This window comes from Micropterus salmoides, unplaced genomic scaffold (assembly GCF_014851395.1).
Source record: "Micropterus salmoides isolate LMB-PRFRI ecotype aquatic unplaced genomic scaffold, ASM1485139v1 Ms_hic_scaffold_1308, whole genome shotgun sequence".
Taxonomy (NCBI): domain Eukaryota; kingdom Metazoa; phylum Chordata; class Actinopteri; order Centrarchiformes; family Centrarchidae; genus Micropterus; species Micropterus salmoides.
In genome coordinates this window covers 2807-25742 of record NW_024040384.1, presented here as the reverse complement: position 1 = coordinate 25742, position 22936 = coordinate 2807, and the positions used below count along the sequence as shown (strand labels likewise).

Here is a 22936-nt window from a genome sequence, read left to right as displayed (position 1 = left end):
TGCCGAAGTGTGCAAACAGGATCCTGAAAGAGGTTCACAGCCCGTTTTTTCCATTTCTCCAAACTCAATAGCAGAAATAGTTTGAGCGGTCAGCAGAGCGTCTACGCCACAGCGGGGATAAAATACTGCAGAGACACGTCTTCATGCAGCAGAATCAGGTGGAGCACCCTCTCATGAACGATGTCTGAGGGGACAAGAGGACAACGTCAGGGGAAAGTAACAGAACCACCGCTGATATGGTCAAAACATGACTTTATATTTCATATTAAAAACGTAACATATTCACACATCGAGTGCACAGAAATGGAAAATGAAATTTCAATGTGATTAAATTACTTGAACATCCATAAGACAGAAGGAATGAATGGAAGGGAAAGTAAGAAGGTAAATTGAAAGGACAAGAGAGAGAAAATCTTATTTTTATATCTGTAACTTTAATGTAACAGATAATTAACTTACTACTCATGTAAAGACTTTTGTCGGATTCATCAACGTTTTCCTCTTTCCAAAATGTTCTGAGGTTTGAAATGGTGGTCCAAACATTTCACATCATCATCACATTCATCACATTTCCTAAATTGTAGTCCAAGTTGTTGTTGTGTTTTGAATAGTTTTGTTTGTTCTGATATTTACTATCCACAGGAAGCTGACGCAAAGGATTGCCTTCCTCATACTGGATTATATTGGCGTTTCATTCTGCTAATGCCCGTCAGGTACAAACATCCAATTTATGAACGAATCAGGTTTGCACCTGGGTAACAACAAATCAGCTGGCTGCCACATTTGTCATGAATCTGAATTTTCTTATTTTTGTGAACAAAACAAAGAAAATGAGACCAAATGTCTCATCGAGCTGAATCTGGGTTGTTTTTCCATTTTGGAGCTGTGGATTTTTACTTGATAACGGCCATTTTATCTCACGCTGAGTGCAAAATTTTAATTTTCAAGTGACGAGTAGCTGCAGCAAGCAGGTAACAGTAGGAGAGGAAAAGCAAAAGGAGACATTTTACGGTCCAGATGGGTTTCCTATTTAAATGCTGAAATCATGATATATGAATATTCGCTGGGCAACATGACAAGCTAAAGATGTTTCATTGCATTTGACTTGTTGGTGGAGCGGCGGGTCGACTTACTGCACATGGCCTTGCTGGGGTTGACCTGCTGTCCCATGAGGAACTGCTGCAGCTTCCTGATGTCCACTCTGGCCTGAGCCATGGCCTCTGGGTCCCGGCTCTGAGACGGACCACCGTCCTGTGAGGCGTCATCACCTGGAGGGACAGGACGCAGAGAGTGAAGGACAGGTCTGGAGCTGGGGCCGGGACCTGGACTTAAACCTGAACATCGTGAGCTCCGAGGACGAGAAAGGCCTTCATCAAATAAGGCCGTGTTCAAATGAAAAAAAAACATCCTCGTTCATTTCAATAAACCTCTGCATCGGCACAGCGTGGGTCCTGACACACCTGACCTCACGTTTATTTACGGCCCATTCAAGCATTTTGCCGAGAAACACAGAGATGTTATCTATTACGTTACAAGCCGGGGATATTTTACAAGCAAAGAGCAGGTAAAATGACTGAACACACCAGCGCAGATGTCATTCGTTAGCTACCATGTGGGTTTCGTTTTGTTTGGCCACGTCATTAACAAGCCTCGTCCACACCCGCCGCACCTGCTGCTGTAAACACGATCGCGGCTGCTGCCGTCGTCGTCCTGCCTTAAAACAAGGGCCAGAACGATAAATCTGCGTGCCGATATTATCTGCTGAAATGAGCTGTTTGCAGATAAATTAGTATCTGTGTTTAGAACAGCCGATAAATAAAAAAAAAAAGAAAAGGAGAGACAGAAGGTCGATCCTTTAATCGTGTTATGAGTGTTGTCGCAAAAAAAATATTTAAAACAATAAAAAAAAGGTTATTTTTAAACTGCATTATCATCATTGTCACGGTATCCTGGCGAGGTCTTAAAACTAAACATAACACACGTTATGGGATATCAAATGGGTATCTGTCTTAACAAACTAAAAGCAGTGATAGTTTTTACCCCACGGAGGGTTTCCCAGGTCTTTGAAGTGAGTGGTGACAGAAACCAGATCTGTCTCGATCTTCAGGTTCATCTCTCCGTTCAGGTTGGCCTCCATTACCTGATGCAAACACACACTTTAATACACATCTAATTAACTTCGCTTACACTCTATTAAACAAAGTTTCTGCAGTTTTCAGGAAGCCAAACTTGAGAACTTAAAAGTACAAGAGGCCCAGCGAGATAATGGTTTAATCATTACTGAGGCTGGGGTGAATAAAAAGACCTACATACACTCTAGACAGATGGGATTAAAATCACTGAGCAGCAAGGAATATTAAAATCACCCCATCTCCAGCAGAGAAAGAAACGCACTCTGAACGGGGCTTTAGATAAAAAGCTGTTGTTGTTTGCTGTACTGTGTGATTTTAGATTTAATTCAGGCCTCGCAGCTCTGTATGTAAGACGTGAGTGACGTTTGGAGGACTGTGATCCTACCAGGAAGTTGGAGAGGTTCTTCATTCTGTCCACGACGTTCTTCATTGTCTTCAGAGGAGGCAGGTAGATACTGACCTGCGAGGACAGACGTGTGAAATCTTTTGCGCTTCACTTGTAAGGAGGACACATTAAGAGGAACGCTGTCCTTCTCAACAACTTCACTGTTTGGTGAAGTGCAGCGATGTCACTTACATCGAAGTCCGGCATGCTCGGTTCTTTGAATTCGTGCCAGAGTCTCCGGGGGATGACGTCAACCGGGACGTCGTGAGTGACGACTCGACTGACGCTGGACAGGGTGGGCTGGACAGGACGGACAGAGACAATAAACACAATAGTGAGACTATTAATAGTAATGTGGAAATTTAAATATCAAAAAGAGAAATAACTCTGGGGCCTGGCGTGGACGTAGCAGGTCAGTATGCAGAGACAACCGTCCTGAAGATCACAATAAAAGCTGAAGTCTCACCAGCTCGGCTGCGATGGTCAGGCAGGGGCAGTGCTTCTTGGTCAGTTTCACTTTGACGGCCTTGGCGTTCTGGACCGTCTTCAGGGCTCTGGACAGGTTCTCCGGAGTCACCTCCAGACAAATCTCGTTGTCCTCAGAGGACACGCCCTCCATCTGGTACTCATCGAAGAAGTTGGCCTGCAGGGAGGAAGAATAAAGGGTCACTTTACCTGAACCACAAAAAAAAAAAAAAACACTGAGAGACTGAGTAGACGACAGGTTTTGACAGGCCTCTCTTTGGTGGAGCCAAAATCATCGCCACGACCTGAACAAGAAGCCAACAAGCTCACAGGTGTAGGGCTGCACAACATATCGTTTCTGCATCGTCATCGCAGTGTGCCCACGCCAACAGCACTGCAAACAGTCACTCGATTAGTCATTTTCCATGACTAATCTACAAAGAAGACCAGCTGATGGAACATAATTTCCTCGGATTAAAAGGGAAACCCAGAGTTTGTTGCTGGTGAGTGACAAGCAGACTCTGCATGCACAGCGAAACCACCAATCACAATATTGTTCCTGATGAGTTTATCAACCTCAAAGCAGGCCCGCCCCCGTTAGTTAAACATAACTGAGGAACAGGAGAAAACCACCAAAACAGTTAATTTGGTTGCAAGAAGAAAAGCATTTTTGTAAACCACTCAGGGGCCTGGTGCATATCATTTTCTATAAAATATGTTTACTGCATTAAAACTCAAGAAAGGAGAGTTTTCACTCTTGTATTCAGACTAAAAGGAAAATTTTCAGCTTTTTAAATTTCTATGCATTTTCCCCACAAAATCACCCCAATAATTCTAGGATACTTAATTCTTTTCAAATCGAGCAATTAAAGTCGTCCAGTGAAACTTCCTGTATTTTTTCAAATCGCAATATATAAAGAAAAATATTGCAATGTCAGTTTTTTCCAATATCGTGCAGCCCTACGCACAAAGTGTGACCACAAGATGACTCAAACAAGGAAGAAGAAGCTACTAAGAGACCAAATAAGAAATCAAGAAGACAGAATAAATATAATAATGATATATAACAACGTACAGCAGCAGCACCAGATCACTAACATGCTCTGCTTTCAGCTCCTCACATGTGAGGAGTAGCTGTTTGCCATAAATGACCTAAATGTCTGTATGTTTTGGACTAGGCTGAAGGTCCATCCACTGATGGAGATGTATAACAAATACTTTTCCTCCGTTCTGACGAACACGTGAATTATTTCTGCTACTCTCCTGTTAAGCCAATAAAAAACACTTGAAGAAAGCAAAAACTCCATGTTGCTGCTTCCCTGTCAGTTCGCCTCTCTCCTCTTTCCCACCTGTTCTGACTCCCCTACAGGTGAAACACGCAGCGGCTCTTACCTGTGACAGCTCACACCACATGCTGACCCCTCCGTTGGCCACTTTACCCGACAGGACGAAGAACAGGTTGTCTGGAGTCAGTCGCAGGACGCACATCTTCGTCAGCTTCGAGATGGTGGTGATGACTCCTGGAGAGGACGAGCGGAGTCATTAACATATCTAACCTCAGTTTGTTATAATCCAGCCACAGACTGCGTCAGATTAACCAGATGATCAATCAAACATTAATCTGATTCTCACTCTTCAAACAGGAGACATGAGAACTGTAAGGCTGCAACTACTGATTATTTTGTATGATAAACGTTTTCAAACGACCTTTAACAAAGAATAATTAGAGCTTTTTTTTAAGGGCTGCACGATTAATCTAATCGCGATGTGGTCATGTGTGATTACATAACCGCAAAAAGTGTGAGATTTAATAAACAGAAAAGGCGTGTGTGACACACCGGTGTTATGCCGAGTTTTGCATGCCTGCGTAGAATTGCGTGCACTTCCAAAAACTGCCTTTAAACGCTGAAATATCCTTTGTGGGGTTCATCAATGGTGATAAATGATTTAAAGTGTATCTTTTATGAACGTTTAGAGTCGTTAATTATTTATTACACTTACAGGTGAAAAATTAATATAAAGATGAAACTAATATATTATATAGACTCTTTACATGCAAAGTGAGATATTTCAAGCCTTTATTTGATATAATTTCGATGATTATTGTGTACAGAGCAAAGGGTAAATGGAAAGGACCTTTAAGAGGTGGATGCATAATTCGGCAGAACAGATGTTGGAGGCTTCCTGCCCAGATCTGCATCCACCTCTTTTCTCAGCATGAATCAGCGTTACCAGCCGCGAGGTGCAGGAAAGTCTCGGCAGGCGTGCAGAATTTGTCACAACACCTGTTGCTCTCTGACAGAGACGGAGAGACGACGGCAGCAGCAGGTGAAGCAGTAAGACAGAAGAAAACTGGGAGAACATAAGGAAGGTTTGAGTTTGGCTCGCTGGCCATTTAACGTTTTAACGCTGTATCGGTGCCTTTTGTTGTTCAACTTTTCATAAAGCCTGTAAGTTTCACCTTTTGTCAACCAACCAATCACAGCCTGGATGTGGCGGGACATTAAAAAAGGTTTTACATGCTACATCAAATCATTAAATGTTGAGAAAAGGATTAAATAAATAAATAACCCACAGAAATGAAACAGCTGTAACAGGATTTAATATTCAACTAGTGGTAAAATAATAGGCTCTACTATTGTATGAAATTATAACGAATATAATAATTAACATAGGCCATTATTGTTATACTAACAGTACACTATTACATGAACATTATACTCTTTATTTAATGTTATAATATTACACTAATAGACTCATGTATGTTAGTGGACTGATGCAGATTTGGATCCAGGATGCCAGTGGGCCAGTATTTGCTCCTTTACTTCTGTTTTACTAGTTATTGTTATAAATACTGTTTATCGCTTAACTTTGTTCAAAAACACGTTTCAAAATGTCAGTATTTTGTTCATTTGATAATCAAGCACTCACAGACTTTTTCTCCAAATCTCGCAGCCCTACTTTATTTGTACAGCAGGTGTCGATACAGATAAGAAAGTGCTGAAGAGGTTTGATAAATGTCAACTGATTAACGTTAATTAAACCCTCATAAACACCTCCCAACAACATTTGTCTTCTCTGGGATCAGATAACGTCGACGTGGATCAAAACAGAAATGAGATAGTTTGTAAATTAACCGGTAAGTCTGTATATAGTGATAATTAATCATCAGACCTGGTGTGAATTCACCACGCTGAGAAACAAGTCTGACGTTAGTCTAGTTTTGTTTATGTTGTTAGAACACAACTCGGCCTCATTTTGACTTCATCAAGCTGCAAGTTTATTAAAGTTGGCTAATATTTCAGCGCCGAACTGCCCCTAACAGCTTACAAAACGTACAAACACGATCATCCGCCACATCCAGAATCCAGTCTGGCGTTAAATTGTTTCTCCGCGCAGAAACGCGAGTTTTCGTGCTGAAGTCTGGTGGAAGCTAACAAGCTAACAAGCTAGCAGCAGCGTGTCTGTCGGCTGAACAACTTACGGCTGAAATGGTTCAGACACGCGATGTCTATGATTTTCCCTCGAAACTTCATTCTGACTCGTGACAGTGAATTTAACCCTGCAGTCAGAAGAGAAGCGTGAAGTTTCTCCGGTTCGGCTTCCGGCGGGAGATTTTTTGAAGCCGTGTCCGACGGAAACAGCAGCGGAAGTTCCTCTTTCTTCTTCTCTGGCTTCATTGGCGCATCGCAAACCAACCTTAAAGGTGCACACCGCCGCCTACCGTACCGGAGTGTGGAGATCCATGCTTAATGAAATCAATCAATAAATCAATAACAATAAAGTAAGTTGTTTTTTTTAATCACGCCCCTGTCTGTATAATCCATGTGTTCTCCATCCCTGGCTTGCCTCATGTGTCCCTCTCTAAATGATACGACTACGAGTATTAGGGGCCACATTAAGCGAAAAAACTGAAGTTTGCTTCCTCAGACAGAGACACAAAGAGGAAGACTAGATCATGCCTGCATGTGCACTGACTCAGCTGGTTTTACATGAGAAAAGCTGATCTACGGGAGAAAACCTATTGCATCATACTCTGTTATATTTTTTATTGTGACCTGCCACCTGAATCTTTTGTTTACGTTACATTTACATCACATTTACATTTACATTTACATTTACATTACATTTCATTACATTACATGTACATTTACATTTACTTTACATTTCATTACATTACATTTACATTTACATTACATTTACATTTACTTTACATTTCATTACATTTACATTTACATTTACATTTACTTTACATTTGTTTTACATTTACTTTACATTACATTTACATTTACATTTACATTTACATTTACATTTACATTACATTTCATTTACATTACATTTACATTTACATTACATTTCATTACATTACATTACATTACATTTACATTTACTTTACATTTCATTACATTTACATTTACATTTACATTTACATTTACATTTACATTTACATTACATTTCCTTTACATTTCATTACATTTACATTTACATTTACATTTACATTTACTTTACATTTACATTTACATTTACATTTACATTTACATTTACATTTACATTACATTACATTTCATTTACATTATATTACATTACATTTACATTTACTCATTTGAGGAACAACATACAAGCATCAACAGAGCATCAAATACCGATCTACAACTTACAATAAATACTAGTAAGAGCTCACAGTACATATCACATCAATGGGGCAAATACCTAGGGAAGGAAGTAAGAGTTAACAAAAAGTGCAATCAATACAAAAAGTGCAATCTATACATGATCATTGTAGGGGATAGAAGAAGAAGAGCACAGGAAGTGCATGTTAGAGGTTAGGAGTTAGAGGTGTTATAAGAGGAAGTGTTCTCGAAAGAGATGAGTTTTCAGGAGCTTCTTGAAGTTAGAGACGCCCCTGCTCTGATGGCGTGTGGTAGCTCGTTCCACCATCGTGGTGTCACAGATGAGAATAGCCGGGACTGGGATTGCTTTGTGTGAAGGGATGGTAGAGCCAAGCGGCGTTCGTTACACAAATAAAAACACATCCACCTTTATTTGTTACACAAACATTCACCAAAATAAAGGAAATTAAGCTGATGCTCAAAATTTTCATTAAATTTGGTGTTAAATTCTTGTCTCGTCTCGATCTCGTGAGCAAAGTGTCGCAAAGTGTCATCACACTAACTACAAATTATATTTAGTTTAAATTATAGTTTTCTCTTAAAAATATCTATTTCTTGTTTACTCGTCCAGGCTGGAGTGTGAGGGTCAGTCCATGCAATCTAAGAGGGCCCTTGTGTCATTATGTAGCCTACAGGTTGGGGCCCCTGGTCGCGTTTCACATATTAGCTGTTAGAAACTGATTTTCCCTCCACATGGTTTTATTTAACTGTTCATTCAAGTTGATTTGTGTATCAGAACAGTTGCATCAATATTAACAATCTAATAATCATATTTCAGTCACAAGAGACATTTTACAAGTACTTTTACTTTTGATACTTTACGTACTTGATTACTGTGATTTATTAAAGGAAAGCTTCTACTTGTAATTACATTACTTTTACTTATGTTAATGATTTAAAGTATTTTGCTTTGCTGTGTGTTTCTGTGCACTTATTTCATGCTAGAATACAACATTTACCCATCTATTAATCTCATGTGTACGAAGGCAAAACATTTTTAATCCTGTTGTTTTGTACAGCTCTAGATTAATAAAAATATTTTTAAAATTATAGCAGACATCGCTGTTTCTGAATGTTTCGTTCTTCAAGGATGTGTCACAGTCTTGGTTTTCATAATATTACTGATATTATATATACTATATTAGATATTTTGAGGACTGTGTCTTTGTGTGAATCTAATTTTCTCACATAATTATGTTTTGTAGAATGTAGGATTTTAACTGCTGTAATATTGGTGCCATTTAAATGTTTTTACCTTTACTTTTGTGTGTTGAGACGTTTTTATTTGATTAGTTTCTTGTTTAGTTGGCTATAGGCCTACTTGCTGCTGAAATCATCCTCCTGAATAATTTTGCCGTATTTCGTATCAAGATTTGTTTTGGCAGCTCTCCGTTCTATTGGTTCTCAGCCCTGATCAGTGACCAATCACAGGTGGTCATTGTTAATAAATGGTTGGTCATGAAACAGGTGCAGGTACGGAGGCGTCTCTGCAGTCCAAACCGCGTCTGGCGCGCGGGACCGTTATTTCTCTTTCCTCGAGCTCATTGATTAACGTCACAATGGCGCCGCTGTCCATCCAGTCAGGAGTGAACTACGCCAAAACTCTGCTGCCGGACACTTTAGTGAGGTAGGTGAACAAAACTTCGTCGGCTACCAACTGACTGACATATTTTTAAACAACCTCCCACATTAACTTTTTGTTCCTCTTGTTGAATCTGATGCGACGCATGTGGTGCGTAATTTGGCGCACGCGGCGCACCTGCTGCGCGTCAAGGGTTATTAGTGTGAAGCTGCGGGCCTCCCTGCCAGTAAGTATTAGAGAGAAAGAGTCTCTGCTACAATGTTAGTCTTTTTAATTAAGTAAAATGCTGCATTAAAAAAGCAAAAACATAATTATAATTGGCAAAATGTATTGAAGTACTTAAAGCACCGTATCCACTAAAGTATCAATGCAACAACATCTTATTATTTGGTCAGGAGAAGCCCATTGAGAATGAGTACACATGGTACACTTAAAGAATCAAGCCTTTGGGACCCATCCACACTCTTAAGGACCTCTGCAACCTGAACTCCCCAAGTGGTACCAGCACCTCTGACTGGAGAATCTTTTAGGAAGAGTTCCATGTTGAGGGACTTTTATAAACGGGACACCCTGTTTGGTAACCACTGACCGCAAAGTTAAGGAGGCTACAAAGCTAACTGGATAATTTGTGCAGGATTCTAGATAAAAACGCACCTAGCGGGCTACGTGTAGCTAGAGAAGGCCACTTTACCATTTCGTAGAACTACAGTGATGGTGGATGATCTGGCAACCCTGCATGGTCGTAAGAATCTAGCAGAGATGATTCTGCACGCATGAACATGTCCCCACAGTCAATCACAGGTAAAAAGGTGGCTTGAACAAGTTTCTCTCGCACTTCAGAGGGGAAACGGGACTTGTTGTCTATGAGTACAATGAAAGCAACTTTATCGTTCGTCCGTATACCAAGATACTTTAACACGTTACCCTTTCAGTGGCGGCACACCAGCGTGACGAGGCTCAAATCTGAGCTTCAGTGAAAGTCATGAATTTGGTTTTCTGCGCATTTAGAACTAATTTCAGTGTACATATAAATGAAAAGCCCTGCGAGGTTGATAAGTAATCAAAGGTCAAATGTTCTAAAGTATCAAAAGTACTTATGCAGCAGACTGTTCCCATCATGAGTGGCGTTGGATAACTGATGAGCAGCTTTAGTGTTGAACCACTGCATTCTGGTGTTTAATCCTCAACTGTGCATCATGATTTAATATGAGCAGAGGTTTATATTTCAAAAATCTGAATCTAAGGAACCAGTAACTCCAGCTGTTGGATAACTGTGGCGTTTAGGTGGAACATGCTGTAGTAGAACCGGTTCGTCGTTTAGGAAGACTAAAAAAGCACAGATGCAACAGTCTACATCCAGTGATACAGCAGTCGTGTTTTTAATTTGTCTGCAGGTCCGTATCAACAGTCCAGACCACCATCTCTCGTCACATCTTGCCCGCGGCTCAGCCTCGCCGTTTTATGATCTGCGCCCATAGCAGCCGGAGGCGGCGGCGGGGTGTGGAGGCGTCCTCTCTGGACGAGCTGCTGGAGCAGGTGAAGATCCTCCCTGTGACGTTATCTTAAAATATTCACACAGCTTCAGTGGAGAAGATTCAGAGTTTCAAAACAGATCTTTGGCTCATCACCTGCACGCTGTGATTCAGCGATTGGTTTTCCTGTGTTGCGTCTCAGGCGGTGAGGGTGTTCATGTTGACCTGCACCCTCCTGACTCTGGTCCTGGAGGAGGACGGGACTGTGGTGGACTCGGAGGACTTCTTCCAGTCTCTGCCCAACAACACGCCGCTGATGGTGCTGGAGAACGGAGAGAGGTGGACGCCGAACAAGGTGAGCATCAAGTCACGAGAAAACGCAGTCAGTGTTTCTCATTACTGCAGTGGAGAAGATTTATTAATCCGTATTGATCCTGGATCTAAGAATCTTTTAGTTCCCAGTTTTGAGTTTCTAACACTACAAAACTGTTGCTGGTGGTTATTTTAAAGCCGGATTTGTAGCTCTAACATGTGACCGTTTCAGATGAGTGGTGTGAACAGGAAGTGGCTCTCTACCTCTGGTGACCTGATCCAGGTTACAAATGACTTTCTGATTTTTAAAAGGCTGATTTTTTTTTTTGTGAGCTGTGACTTTCTGCAGTTCTTCCACAAGATGGCAACGTGTTCACATGTTTCACTCGAGTGGTTTGTGGAGGCTTTGACTGAAAATGTTCCTGTGCATGTTGGAAGTCTTGCAGGAGAAATCATCAGTAATGTGTCGGAGCGTTTTCAACATGCAGTTTAGTTTCTCTTTGAGGCTGAGCAGTCGGACTGTGTGAAGGCCTCGGTCGGTCCACAGCGGCTTTCATCCTCTTGATGGAGGGTGGATCCCTGTGACCTCTGCCCCCCCCCCCGTTGAAAGAACAAAGGTCCTGATCAGATTTTTTTTGTTAATGGATTACGTTTTTTTCACTGTTTCAGTTCTACCGTCAGCCAAAGAGGAATGGGGTTGCTAAAGTGACCTTTAACCTCTACAAGCTGCACCCTAAAGACTTCCTGGGCTGCCTCGCCATCAAGGCCACTCTGTATGAGGTCTACACGCTGTCCTACGACTTCAGGTGCACCAGGATTAAACACATCCTCAAGTGAGTTGACCTCTGCTGGTGATCTGGGGCAGCTGCAGCAATTCAATTCAGCTTTACTGGCATGAATGTAAAACAACAATGTTGCCAAAGCTACAAATTACAAACTACCAATTCATTTCATACACTTAAAGAAAATAATCACAATAATAATATAAAATAAAAAAATAATAATTATCAAATAAGTAAATAAAACTAAGTGTGTGTAACTAAAAATAAAATATTGCTTTCAAATAAATAAAACGGTTAATGTGTGAAAAGATTTTAAATATAACAACTAAGCAAAAACAAATTAACAGTAATTGTGTGTTTAAAAAATCAAAATGATATTAAAATAAATGTAAATTGGTTTAATAGATATAATTACTTAAATAACAAACAATGAAAATAAGATTTTGATCATTTTTAAAGTACAATTATTTAACATATTTATCAGTCTGTGGCATGAGATTTATTTTGCTGCAATGTTCTGGCATTTCTCCAGTAATGCAACTAATCTCAAGTCTCATGGCCAAAACATTAAATGGCTGAAATCTTACCGAGCCTCATACTTTGCTCTACTTTGATGTGTGACTGGAGTCTCTGTCTCCTCCCCGTCAGGTTGGCGCTGAGCGGTGTCACCTGCCTGAGCAGACTGGCAGGCCAGCTGCTGCTCTACACCGCTTCCTCATTACTGCAGTTCACAACGGAGCACGACTGCTAGTGCAGGTTAGAGGCGTGTCCGTCCTCGCCAACGACGTGGGACTCGCCACAAATGGTTTAACTGCCCTCTGGTGGAAAATATGAATTCAGCTTGTGTGTCTGAGACAGACTGAGTTAAATACTCGCAAACTCTTACCGGTTTTCCTCTTGTTCACCCTGTTTTTATCTAGACTGACTCCTGTCTGAATACGAGTGTTTTAAGTGTGTTTAGATGGACGAAGTTGTTTCAGTTGTGACGTTTCTTTTCTGGATGTTTTATCTTTTCTTTTTGAGCTGTGAGGATTTAAATTTAATGTCAAGAGGAGGAAAAGTTGTAAATGTGCTTAAAATTTAATTGTAAATGAATAAAGATGAGCTATTTGAAGTGTTGTCTGTATGTTTCTGTATCTATAAACCAGGAGCTCTCATTTATTGTCTTTCCAGAAAACAAGGGCAGCTTTACAAAGAGTCTCTGACGCAGCTCTCCTCTTTGCTGTCAGTTTTGACTCCTATGACTGATCAGTATTAAACATGAAGTGTTGCTGCAGGACTCTGACCGAGCAGACGCGCCGTATCAGCGATGGGTTCCTCTTTTATAGCTCTGCTGTGAAAACCGACACTGCTGGCCTCAGCAGCAGCTGACCCAGGCTTCATCGTCTCTCTGTGGGAATGTCTGGCACATGTTCCCCTACAGAGCAGAAAAATCCCCTGCAGGTGGCCTTCCTCATTTCTCTGTACAGACTGCAGAGTCATACTGTAAAGAGCTCATTTTGCTCTTCTGTGTGAATGTGGAAGCCACCAGTGATGGAAAAGTAACACCACAATTTGAAAACGCTAACAAGAACAAATCCTTTAATTTAACTATCAAGTAATGTACTTAAAGCATAAATGTGCTCAGTCTACAGCCAAAATGGGCTTTGTCATTGTTGTATTAGCATTTTAATACTGTAGCAGGCTGCACCAACATAACTGTATTGACTTTTCTCTTGTTGGGTGATTTATGTAACAGTAGTTTGTTTTACAGTATATGCTCAAATGTTTCCAAATTATCTGTGAAATAACTGCAGGCACCTAATCTAGTGGAGTAGAAAATGTGAAATGTCCACGTTCAGCAGCTGCAGTTCATTTACAGATCAGTTTCTTTTCACCACAGGACAAAAATCTGTATTGACAGAGGAGACGATCACTGTTCCACAAACGTAAGAACCATGTTGACACCGTGAGCCTTAAAAGATAATGCAACATGACGTAGTCTTCATTTCACTTCTCTTGTGGGATAATCATGCTCTGAGTTTGGGAAGAGTTACGCTGTGAGCTTTTCTTTAGCTTATTTGTTTACATTTTGGTAAATTGGCTCCATTAACAGTCTCTGAATTCACTGTTAGCAGCTGTTCTCCGTGTGCACGTGGATGTATGTGCTATGGCCCAATCCCAGTATCGGAAAATTCTGAAAAAATATGTACGGTAGTGAACGGCGAGAGATCCTGTTTGAACAGAGTCCTGAATCACACGTGATGTTTGTCAGTTTAAAAGATAATTAAGTCAAAGTTGCAGTTTGTTGTAAATCAGTAAAGTTAAATTTAGTTTTGTGTGAAAACCGTTCAATGAGCTACATCACTCGTCTCGCACAATATACGTCACCAACATGTTAGCGTGCTAATGCTAAGCTAATGTTGGTTGCTTGGTTGCTGCTAGCTAGATAACTTAGCTATGTTCCACGCAGAAATATATCTCACCTGATGTGTTTAATCCAACGGCTCTCAGTTCTTTAATCTCATCATCCTCTCATGTAAGTTCTTTGACGTCAGTTTCAGTCATTGAGAGAAAAAGTTACGACGTCACATTTGCGACTTTTGCATTTCTGGTCTTTGTAATTCTGTATTTTCAGTCTTAGACCTCAAAAGTTTTACATCAAACTGCAACTTTCTTGACTTTTAAATGTATATTTTAAATTGCCCATCATGTGTGTAAGTCAATAATTTTTCCGAAGAAAGGTCCCATGGGGGTCAACCGGAAGGGGCGGGACTTTCTATAAGACAGATTTGCCGTTATATTTCTCTCGCTTTTAGGTGTTGCCTGGTGACCCCCGTGTTTCACGTCATACCGCTATGAACTGTGGGCAATTCCCTCAGGCAAAGTCTGCAGAAATGCGGACTTAAGAAAAGGGCTTAAAAAGGGCTCACTAGAGAGCCCTCGCACACTTGTGGGGCGGCGGCGAGGGGACACGCCTCAAAGTCTGAGTGTGGACATTGGGATTGGGCCTATCACTGGAAAACTTAGACTTTATGGTTCTCAGGTTTCATTAATGAGGAGGAAAGTTATAACGCCACCTGCAGGCAAAGAGTTACAGCTGCAGTGCTTTTCTTTGGAGTAGCTGCTGTTTTTTCATGTGTTTGAAGTTTTACATTTAATTTGGTGATGAACTGAGTACAAACTTGTTGGAAGGACATCTGATTTTCCTTTTTCTTTCTTTTTCTTTTTTTTTATGATAATCATTAAAACAATGTAAAATGATGGAAATGTCGTGAATATTTCGCTTTTATTTCAGTGATACTGTTGGTCAGAATTGATGAATCATGTCATGAATCATTTCATTTACATTTTGTGAATCTGTTGCACCTGTTTCATCATAATCCAGATGTGATACTGTACATTGATTTTCAATTGCTTTTGTTTTTAGGTTTTCTCTGTGGTAACATATAAAAAAACTAACTTTAGGAAACTCAATCTGTATAGAAAAGATTATTAGGCTTATATAAATCTATGGATGTTCAAGTATTGTTTCCACGCAGGAAAAATACTTTATTGCGAAGTAAAGATATTTTCCACGCTTATATGCTAGAATTAAATAGTACTGTTGAGTATTTCTGTGGGACAAATAAAACAAAGTATGCTGAGTGGGACAAATTGGACCCACGGGACGGGTGACCTCGCGGGGCGTGGTCGCGTGGACGCGCGTGAGAAGAGGAGGAGGAGGAGGGGGGGTGAGAGAGGAAGGCGGCCGCGCGCTCCCGTTTAACAGACGCACACCGGCATCCAGCAGAGACGCGCCGACACACCCCAGAACACCACCGGAGAGAAAAGACCGACCGAGAAGAAGAAAGATGAGAGAAATAGTTCACATCCAGGCGGGACAGTGCGGGAACCAGATCGGGACCAAGGTACGGACCGGGATCATGTCCCGACTCAACTTTGTAAATAATAATTATGTCGCATCACTGGATAGTTGTGTTTGTAGGCTGACACTTGCCTTTAAATTAGGTTGCTTTAATGTCCTGATGTTCTGCCGGACTGCAGGTTGCCTATAATAAACTAAATAACGTGTCAAACATCATGCAGGGATTTTCAGCCCACATCAGGCTGGACTTTAAGGAAAAACTGAACGCGTCATGTCCAACTTCACCAACCCAAACGGTTTTATCGCGAGATAAAAGAAATCTCTGTATTTAATATGGATCTGTGATTTCTGGCCACAACCAGTTTGACTGTTCCCAGTACTGACTGGGTGGATGGGATCGATGCTCATCCTTAAGACAAGCCAGAGTTTGGAGAGGCTGTTAGAAAAAATAGTGTCAGACATTCAAGCTCTAATAATAATAATAATAATAATAAGCGTTAAAATGAACATGGAGTGCTCTCTGCTCTGTAATGAACTCATTTCGGTGCCGAGGGGGAGTGAAGTGAACTCCCTCTGTGAGACTATTCAAGGAATCTGGGTGAACACACACACACACACACACACAGGCGCTGACCAATCACACAACTATTTCAGAGGGCTGGAAATCAAAGGAGTGAACTTGGTTTCAGCCGGAGAAGAAAGTAAATCACGAGAGATAAGAGAGACAACAAGAGCTAAACAGACAGTTAGCAGGTCACCTCATAACCACAAAGGCTGCTGGGTAATGAAGCAGTGTGGAAACTCTGTAAGTCAGCAGTGACACAGCTTCTTAAACAAAGCTCAGGTTGTAAATTAAAGTCCGTGCAGCACCGTAAGAGTATCTGCTGGTGTTTAAGTTCATCCTGCAGATCTACAGCCGACCAGCAGAGATCAAACACGTCAGTGACCACGTTTTTAACTCCTCTCGCAACAAACTCGTCCTCTTTAACTTGAAGTGCAGATCAAATGTACCGAATCTGTCAGGTTGAAACTGAGGAAATGACAAGACAGATTTCTGGGGCAGCTGCGACTGCGCTTTTTAGTCTGAGAGCCTCATCAAATAAAGGTTTTTAAACCTCTACGCCAAAGGTGAATTTACACAAATATTAAAAAAGACACATGAAATGACTGATTACCTTCAGTAGGACTCTGTGCAGTTTTCTGTCCAGCAGCAACGAAACATGAGCCTGTTAATAAACCGCTTAACTGAAAATTTAGGTTTGAATGTTTATGTTTTAAAGGGTCAGTTCACCCAAATCACAAAAACATACATATGCGTGACAAGTACAAGGAAGAAGCAGCATGAAGTGTCCCTCGTTTATAGGCTATATAACACCTTTATTTAGTCAGCTCATCTCATTGAGATCAAGAGAGCTGAGTGGAGCAGAAAGAAACAAACTAAAACACAGCTTCTTCTTCTCTTTTTCTGCTGCTGTGACTCGGCCAGTTTTGGGAAGTGATCAGCGACGAGCATGGCATCGACCCTGCAGGGAGCTACGTGGGTGACTCATCTCTTCAGCTGGACAGGGTCAACGTCTACTACAATGAGGCGTCCTGTAAGTACAACACATCACAGTGAGTCACACGCTGAATGACTGCTGAGGCCCTTCTGGAAAATAAATCACATTTCACCTCTTAAAGGTCAAGTGTTTAATATTTAGGAGGATCTAGTGACAGAAATGCAATATAAGATCCATAACTATGTTTTCTGTAGTGTATAAAGACCTTACATGATGAACCGTTATGTTTTTATTACCTGAGAATGAGACATTTCTGTCTGCATACACCGCGGGTCCTCTTACATGGACGGCGCCATGTTTCTACAGTACAAACTGCTCTACAGGGCGCGTTTCGTCACTACGTTGACAACAACGGCAACAAAAAGTAACGTTAGTACTAGTAGTCGTAGTAGCCAACTGGTTTATTAGAATAGAAGAGAAATTTGGGCAAATGGAGGACCAGATGTCCTGTTTAGCCAGAGAGAAATATTCTCTGCACCCTATTCAGCAACGCAGCAAAACCTCTTATAGAGGAAGGCGGGGTGGTTTTACCTGTCTGACCTCGACACTAGAGGTCACAGTTTGCATTCTGCAGACTTTTTCGGACTAAAAAGTCACAAAACAAGACCTAACAGAGACAGTCGTAACTAATTCACTGTCTTAAAGGCTCAGTTTGTAAGTTTTAGTGGCATCTAGTGGTGAGGGTTACAAATTGCAAGCGCCCCCTCCCCCCCCTCGTTTGCAAGCAGGGCGGAGAAGCCGCTCCGGTGGCCGCCATGCTCTATCGACTCATATAATATGCATGGTCCTCTATTTGTCCTCTGCTCTTCTTACTTCTAACAAACCAGACGACGACTACTACTACTTCTTCTTCTTTGTACATATTCAACATGGTGATGAAGCGCGCTCTGTGGAGCAGTTTGTACTGTAGAAACATGGCGGCGCAACATGGTCCATGCGTCCATGTTAGAGGATAGAAATGTCTCATTCTAAGGAAATAAAAACATAGCGGATCATTATGTAAGGTCTTTATACACCTTTAAATGAGGAGACGTAAGCATATAATTTTAAAGCATTTAAACGAACAACTGATGCTCCTGAGGACAGACTCATTTATGGGTTAAAAATAGAAGAAAGTGACGACTCTTCTCTGTTTGTGCAGCACATAAATACGTCCCCCGGGCAGTGTTGGTGGACCTGGAACCAGGAACCATGGACAGCGTGCGCTCAGGAGCCTTTGGGCAACTCTTCAGACCAGACAACTTCATCTTTGGTAACAATCCATACTGACACATGAAGGCTTTACTTTCCTAAATGCCAAAATAAAAGTTACTTAAAGTAGTGTTAAAACATAACTGTATTAAACATCAGGCGGCGTCAGCTGAACGAGTATGATGTTTAGCAGCTTGTTTGATGAAAGCAGCTGGAAACAGACTAAACTAGACAGGAAATGTGCTGCAAAACCAAAACTAGGATCTAAAAGAGGCTAAAAGCTGCAGAGCTGCAGATGAGTCAGTGTAAGAGATACTTTAGACTTTGTGTGGAGGACAGAGCTGCAGCAGCAGTGAAACTTTCCAGCATTACATTTGTACAGTAAACAGACTGAAATATCTCCAGCGTTTGTTTTATAAACTGATGTCTCAGGAGGAGAAGAAGAAGCAGGGAGGTCTTTCTTATCCAGAAATAAAATCTCACAGCTTCTCTGTCCTGCTGAGAAGTGGGTCACCCGCCGAGTGTGTGTCTGCACGCACGCATTCCCATCTGTTGTGGCCATCGTTTCACATTTCACAGATGGATTTTCTCTGTGCTGATTGGTTGTCTGCAGGTCAGACAGGTGCGGGGAACAACTGGGCCAAAGGTCACTACACGGAGGGGGCAGAGCTCGTGGACTCGGTCCTGGACATAGTGAGGAAGGAGTGCGAGCACTGCGACTGTCTCCAGGTGAAGAGGACTAATGGCTTTTTGCTTTTCGTGTGTCTGACGTAGAGCTGCTTTACAGGCAGAAACGAGCAGAGCCAAAGTACCAGTTTCTTCTTTCACCTAATAATATTTGTAGGTTTTATAATCTCCTCGACCCTCAGTGGCCCCACAGGCCCCAGGTCACCTGGTAGCAGTTTGTTATTGATTACAGATTTGTTTTGGAACATTCACCAAAAAACACAGTATGAAGTGAAATGGGCGCCTGGTGGCTTAAATCATGGTCGTTGGTGATGCTCTCTGCATCATGTGTCACCAGGAAGTTGACACCGCCCTGTTTCCAGAACCTTTAAAATCCATTACCTGTTACCCTACCAGGTCCACCAGGTGGCAGTTCTTCTGCGTTTTCAACCCCAAAACTATTTTAGCACAAACCAAAACATGTCAGAGTATCAAAGACTCTTGTTTGCTTCTTCTCTGATCAGACTTAAATCAAATTTGAACTGACTTAGACAAAGGTGTCTGTCTGCTTGTATTTAGACAACATTTACCATTTGAGAACTTTGTCTTTGGTATTGTTCCATCACTAGTGTTTAAAATCTAACAGTAGATCTACAGTTTCATTGGCTTGAAGTAATAACATGTCATCCAGGTCCATTTATAATAAATATCTGAGAACAAAGCCTGAACATCCATCCACTTAACTGTCATCTTTCTCGTCACCGTTTGCTGTGAAATCAACAAACTATCTTCTACGATTCTGCCTGCAGGGTTTCCAGCTGACTCACTCTCTGGGAGGGGGCACCGGCTCGGGCATGGGCACCCTGCTGATCAGCAAGATCCGGGAGGAGTACCCCGATCGGATCATGAACACCTTCAGTGTCATGCCCTCACCTAAGGTATCAGAGCGGGCTTTTAGACTGAGGGAAGGACGGCCAGATGGGAGAATGTGTCAAATATGTTTAAGTGTGTTTTTTCCCCCTCAGCTTTCTTTGATTCCTCTCTTCCACCATTTCCAAGAAAATCCTTCTCGCAGAACCCCCAAACCTTTTTCTTCCAGTCTGTGAAGTTGTCTTTTAAAAGTGTAATTTATACTTCTGGGTCGAATCGACGGCGTAGGCTACGGGGCTACGCAGAGGCTACGGCGTAGCCTGACGTGCACCTCCTCAAAAATGTAACTACACGTCAAGTCAACGCGGACTGTAAGCTCTGTGTTTGGTCGGCTGGGTCGCCTCACAATGCCTCCGAGCCGACCGGAAGTACTCCGCGCTTTTAAAGTAACTTGTACTAGCGGCCGAAACGGCGGCTGTAACACGGTGGATATTTGACCGTCACAACCCGAGCAAAGTGACTCATTTCCCTATCCGGATGCGGTCCACTCGGTCACTAACATTTGAAAAGGCTATAACAGTTACAGTTTTACCCCCATTCACGTTAGTGGAGCGCTAAACCGGAAGTTAGCCTGCTCGACCGGCAAAGGTCAACACGGTGGACGCTGTAGCGCTACTGCCGACTAGCGTTTGGGGGTGTAATCGCAGAATGACGGACACACCGACGCACACGTATAAATGCCTGGCTACCCTACGCAGGAATATAAATCAAGCTTAAGTGCCCAATCAAACCTCAGAGATTAAAAAGGAGCTTTGCACTGTTTGTTTCAGGTTTCACGTGTGAACATGCGGCGAATAGCCTGGTTTAGGGTATTTAGGGTGACTACAGGGCTGGAAATGAGCCCTCATTGTTGGAATAACAGGAGGTTTTGCAAACACTGCGTGAAAGCAGCGTTATCCTGTATTTACATATGTGATCTTCCTTCCGTCTGCCAGGTTTCGGACACCGTGGTGGAGCCCTACAACGCCACTCTGTCCGTCCACCAGCTGGTGGAAAACACAGACGAGACCTACTGCATCGACAACGAGGCCCTTTACGACATCTGCTTCCGCACGCTTAAACTCACGACGCCCACCTACGGCGACCTCAACCACCTGGTGTCGGCCACCATGAGCGGCGTCACAACCTCGCTCCGCTTCCCCGGGCAGCTCAACGCAGATCTTCGCAAGCTGGCCGTCAACATGGTGCCTTTCCCCAGGCTCCACTTCTTCATGCCGGGGTTCGCTCCTCTGACGGCGCGAGGCAGCCAGCAATACCGAGCGCTCACCGTTCCCGAGCTCACCCAGCAGATGTTCGACGCCAGAAACATGATGGCGGCTTGTGACCCTCGCCACGGACGATACCTCACCGTCGCCACCGTCTTCCGCGGGCCCATGTCCATGAAGGAGGTGGACGAGCAGATGCTGAACGTCCAGAACAAGAACAGCAGCTACTTCGTGGAGTGGATTCCCAACAACGTCAAGGTCGCCGTCTGCGACATTGCTCCTCGGGGGCTCAAGATGGCCGCCACCTTCATCGGCAACAGTACGGCAATCCAGGAGCTGTTCAAGCGGATCTCTGAGCAGTTCTCGGCCATGTTCCGCCGAAAGGCTTTCCTGCATTGGTTCACGGGCGAGGGCATGGACGAGATGGAGTTCACAGAGGCGGAGAGCAACATGAACGACCTGGTGTCCGAGTACCAGCAGTACCAGGAGGCCACCGCCAACGACGGCGATGAGAACTTTGAGGACGAGGAGGACGAGATTGTTGAGTAAGGAGACCGAGCGAGGCCGGTAAAACTCAGAACACTGGTAGACGAGAGATGAGAAATAACAAATCTAGTGGTTCTGACCCATTTAGACAGGAAGTCAAGTCAAATTCAGTTAGAAATATAAAACATTTGCCACAGCTTCAAAGATTTAGTTATTTAAATAAATATCTTCTGGGTTGTTTTGGGGGGCTAATTATATATCTGATAAAGATAAACTGTCCTTGTAAAGTTATTTTTCCTCAAATCTAAGATTTCTATTCCAAAACAAATTCTAAAACATGTGCTCAGTATGTCCCACAACTGTTTCCCATGACAAACATCATGACTTCAATACACAATGATATAAAACTTTATGTTTAGTTTTATTTGAGGACAGTCAACATTGGTTCCTTTTGACCGTGATCTTTCTCTAAATTTAACAAAGTCATTTTTGTTCCTAAATCTAACCCAACTTTAACCTGTCCGATCAGAAAACGCTCGGATCTAACTTTGGACGGCAGTGACGACCTGTCCTGCTGATTATATCAGTTCTAGGAATGCAAAGAATACAATGTGATAACCAATGTCTGTCACTGTTTGGTAAGTTGGTAGAATAATAAAAGCTAATATTTTTATTTAATGCAGTGAAAATGAGAAGGTGTCAAAAATACAAACACAAGATGCTAAAACCTTGAAGTGGAAAGATGAAGGCATGTTTTGACGTCACTTTTATATAAAACAGACGCAAAGACACATGCTTTTATTAAATTTACAAAATCCCGATCATCGCTTGTCGTACTGTGTTCGAGTGTGTTTGTTGTTTTCTAACTGTGATTTTTGTAAATGTGAGCGCATCCAGAGCGGCTGAAATAAAAGCTTTGTTTAAGGCCTGACACTGTTACACGTCTACTGTGTTTGTGTGTTTTTGATGTGTACTGCATGTTTCCTGCCACTGGATCTGTCCGCACTGCTGTGTATTTATGGAACACATGGACACTTTGCTCACTAACTCCTTTTTGTTTAGCTATGCTTTATGAAATTAGTCATCTTGATTATAAAACCGTTTTTAGTCACAGTGGCCGTCTGACAGCAACACAGGTCTGAAGGTTAAATTATGTTTAAATAATAGTTTTGTTGCGTATCGCATGTAAATAGTTTTTCTGTGTTTGTCTGAGGTCACTTCCTCTGAATTTGCTGCAGGTGTTTATAATTAA

The 22936-nt window shown here is 42.1% G+C and overlaps 3 protein-coding genes across 3 annotated transcripts; 2 read left to right on the top strand and 1 right to left on the bottom strand.

Annotated features, from left to right (window-relative positions):
• Nucleotides 1-52: 52 nt before the first annotated feature.
• On the bottom strand, nucleotides 53-6677 carry LOC119901452 (checkpoint protein HUS1-like). The gene is made up of 8 exons (XM_038717042.1): nucleotides 6467-6677; nucleotides 4375-4502; nucleotides 2984-3160; nucleotides 2710-2817; nucleotides 2518-2592; nucleotides 2041-2140; nucleotides 1134-1268; nucleotides 53-184 (listed from the first exon to the last, which is right to left on the bottom strand). The coding sequence occupies exons 1-8, from the start codon at nucleotides 6660-6662 to the stop codon at nucleotides 102-104; spliced, it is 1002 nt and encodes a 333-aa protein (XP_038572970.1). The 5' UTR covers nucleotides 6663-6677; the 3' UTR covers nucleotides 53-101.
• A 2468-nt stretch (nucleotides 6678-9145) lies between these two features.
• Nucleotides 9146-12914, top strand: LOC119901451 (cell death activator CIDE-A-like; the record flags this gene model as incomplete). Its single annotated transcript, XM_038717041.1, is given in 5 exon segments — nucleotides 9146-9279; nucleotides 10629-10770; nucleotides 10909-11061; nucleotides 11688-11851; nucleotides 12449-12914. Coding segments are annotated over 5 exon segments (696 nt in total), but the record flags the coding sequence as incomplete, so codon positions are not given.
• Nucleotides 12915-15535: 2621 nt separating this feature from the next.
• On the top strand, nucleotides 15536-22623 carry LOC119901450 (tubulin beta-5 chain). Its single transcript, XM_038717040.1, has 6 exons — nucleotides 15536-15690; nucleotides 17134-17242; nucleotides 18348-18458; nucleotides 19011-19126; nucleotides 19873-20001; nucleotides 20929-22623. The coding sequence occupies exons 1-6, from the start codon at nucleotides 15634-15636 to the stop codon at nucleotides 21745-21747; spliced, it is 1341 nt and encodes a 446-aa protein (XP_038572968.1). The 5' UTR covers nucleotides 15536-15633; the 3' UTR covers nucleotides 21748-22623.
• The last annotated feature ends 313 nt before the right edge of the window (nucleotides 22624-22936 follow it).